General features: G+C 37.8%; 1 protein-coding gene across 1 annotated transcript in view; it reads left to right on the top strand.

The window, feature by feature from the left end:
• Positions 1-3,062, top strand: part of LOC108753461 (organic cation transporter protein) — a 4,513-nt gene extending 1,451 nt beyond the window's left edge. Inside the window, exon 2 of the mRNA XM_018495037.1 lies at positions 1,079-3,062. Coding sequence (XP_018350539.1) covers positions 1,178-2,857 — 1,680 coding nt within the window. The 5' untranslated portion in view covers positions 1,079-1,177 and the 3' untranslated portion in view covers positions 2,858-3,062. The remainder of the gene's footprint in view (positions 1-1,078) is intronic.
• Positions 3,063-3,222: the final 160 nt, after the last annotated feature.

Genomic DNA, 3,222 nt, shown 5'->3' with positions numbered 1-3,222 from the left:
TTATATATATATATTTTATATATGTATATATATATATATATATATATATATATATATTAACAAAGAAAATAGTAAGCATAGAAATATTTATTAATCATTTAATCAATATTTGAAAATTTATTCAATTATAACATTATATATTTTTGTTAAATTTGAATTTTTTAATTTCAATAACTTTCTTAACATAATGTATAGAAAAATTATGTATACAAAGGGTGTCTGTTAGGTTAGAGCCGCATTTGGGAGTGTAGAATGGGTCAAGGGAAACAAAAAAGTCTTATATCATTTTGTAATTTTCGCAATAGTTAATAAGATATTAATTATTAGAAATAGCCGAATATTGGTCTTTTATATTTTTTTTTTCAAATACTATTTCAAATACTACAATTTTATAAAAAAAACTATAAGAGATAAAAATTGTTTATTTTCTTGTCATAGAACTCTAAGAATTTTTTCAGAATTTTTTATCAACTTTTTAATACTGCATTTTCTTATTTTTATTATCATGAGAAAATACGGTATTAGAAAATTCTAAAAAAATTCTCAGAACTTTATGAGAAGAAAATAAATAATTTTTGTCTCTTACAGTTTTTCTGTAAAGTTGATAGTATTTGAGAAAAAATTTATTAAAGATCAATATTCGGCTATTTTTAGTAATTTATCTTGTTAACTATTGCGAAAATTGCAAAATAGTATAAAACTTTTTTGTTCCCCTTGACTCTTTCTACGCTCCCAATGCTGCTCCGACATTATTACGAGACACCCTGTATATTATAATAATGCTTAAATGTTAAGTAGGACTGCCATTTCATTTGATAGATCGATAGATATTATCTCCATACACGTACATTAATTTTTGTAATATTCCTGAGATATGGCCATATTCATTATCAGAAACTTTATTTATGTATTAAATAAATATTAATATATAATATTAATAATTCTTAATAAAAGATTTTATATATACATAATTATATACAATAGATATATATAAAATGTAAAATGTGAATCCACATTCTCTCTTTTATTTCGCAATTTAAGTACGCTGAATAATTTACATTTGTAAATGTTCTTTCAGCGTAAACGCATGCACCATCCAACTCGAGGACGATCAACGATTTAAATAGCCACAGTAGTCCAGCAAAATATCTGAATAAATTTTCCGATTGCGAACGAGATGGCGAGCGTGGACAAAGATCTCGAAGAGCTTATGTCTCACCTGGGTGAATTCGGTAAATATCAATTCCGGCAGCATTGCCTTCACTTATTCGCCGCTCTTACGGCCGGTGTGCACATGCTGTCTCTACTGACAGTCGCGGCGGTACCAGGGCATCATTGCAACATCCCTAAAACGAACGAGTCGTTGACCAAGGAGCTGTTCAATTTTACTACTCACAATTGGAACAACTCGGGCGTGCCTCTTCCACGTCATCTCGATAGCTGTCACTATCTGGATCACGACAACATCATCCGGGAATGCGACTCGTGGACCTATGACACAACATACTTTCAGTCGTCACGCGGCATGGAATGGAACTTCGTTTGCTCGCGACGTTGGATGAGCGCCGCGGCGCAATCCTCGTATATGTTCGGCGTGTTTGTGGGTGCGGTCACTCTCGGTAGCATGGCAGACAAGTATGGCAGGAAGATCATATTTTACGTGTCTGCCGTGGCGCAATTAGTGCTTGGAGTATTAGTTGCCCTAGTGAACAACTACTATATCTTTCTGACAATACGCTTTCTATATGGTATTTTTGGTTCCGCCGGCGCGTACATCACAGGATTCGTACTGACGATGGAACTAGTGGGTTCGTCCAGAAGAACTGTGTGTGGCGTGTTGTTCCAATTAATCTTTGCTGCGGGTTTTGTATTGGTGGCTGCATGGGGCATTGTACTCAAGGATCGTATGTGGCTCCAAATCGTGTATGGTTTGCACAGCGTAATTCTGCTTGGCCACTGGTGGCTGATGGACGAATCGCCTAGATGGCTGTGGGCACACAATCGTGCTGCTGAGGCGATCATCATCGTACAGAAAGGCTTAAAGGTGAACGGCAGCGACATCCACGTGAACGCCGCCAAGCTGATCGGTAAATCGAAAGTACAGCAGGAGACCAAGGAGGAAAAATCACATGGTGCGTTGGATCTTTTCCGAACACCAAATCTCCGCAGAAAGAGTCTAAACATTTGTCTCAATTGGTTTGCAAATTCGATCGCTTATTATGGATTGACGCTCAATATGGGTAGTCTCGTCGGCAATCCGTATCTCATGTTGTTCCTCAGTGGCGTGCTGGAGATACCGGCGTACATTTTAATAATATTCACCATGGATCGCCTTGGCAGAAGATGTCTAATCAGTTCGTTCATGATGATAGCCGGCGTGTGCTGCATCTGCGCCGCCATCATCACCGGCACGACTGGCGACCTAGTGGCCATGGCCACGGTCACGATAGTGCTCGTAGGTAAGTGCTGTATAGCCGGTTCGTTCGCCGTGGTGTATAATTACACAGCCGAGCTGTTCCCCACGGTGGTGAGAAATACGGCGCTCGGTATTGGTTCCATGTGTGCACGTCTCAGCGGCTCTCTCACGCCGATGATCTTTCTGCTGGACACACTGGACCCACGAGTACCAGCCGCACTCTTTGGCTTTGTCGCCCTGGTGGCGGGCTTCTTGGCGCTCTATCTACCCGAAACGCTAAACCAACCGATGCCGGAATCTATCGAGGACGGCGAGAACTTTGGTATAGGTGATACCTGTTTCACCACCTGCATAGGCGGAAGCGCGAAAGTTGCCATGAACGAAGTCACGATGGACAAAATATCCGAGAAAGACGAAAAGGAGAAATTGAATGATATATAAACGATTATATCGCCTTAGAAAATTCACCAAGTGCTTTGAATTCAACTAATACTTAGTTGTAACATGTTGAAATAAAAAACAGATACACTTTGGTTTCGAAGTCATGAAGTTCTTGCGTAGATATGCTGGTAGATGTGTTGGAGTATCAAAGATATTCAGAGTTAGAAATACTTATTCTTGAAAATTAGAATTCAGCTAAATAATACGCACAGTTCTTCGTTAAAAAGAAAATATTTAGAAACAATTTGTATATCATATACAAAGAAAGAGTGTAAGTCATTTCTCGGAACTGCATATAAAAAATATAGTTGAATTAATTAACAATATTATATTCTCTATTTTTATAGAAAAGATAAAAAATATTT

Source organism: Trachymyrmex septentrionalis, unplaced genomic scaffold (genome assembly GCF_001594115.1).
Source record: "Trachymyrmex septentrionalis isolate Tsep2-gDNA-1 unplaced genomic scaffold, Tsep1.0 scaffold7, whole genome shotgun sequence".
Classification (NCBI taxonomy): domain Eukaryota; kingdom Metazoa; phylum Arthropoda; class Insecta; order Hymenoptera; family Formicidae; genus Trachymyrmex; species Trachymyrmex septentrionalis.
Note: the sequence above shows the minus strand (reverse complement) of the source record. Positions and strands in the feature narration are given on the sequence as shown.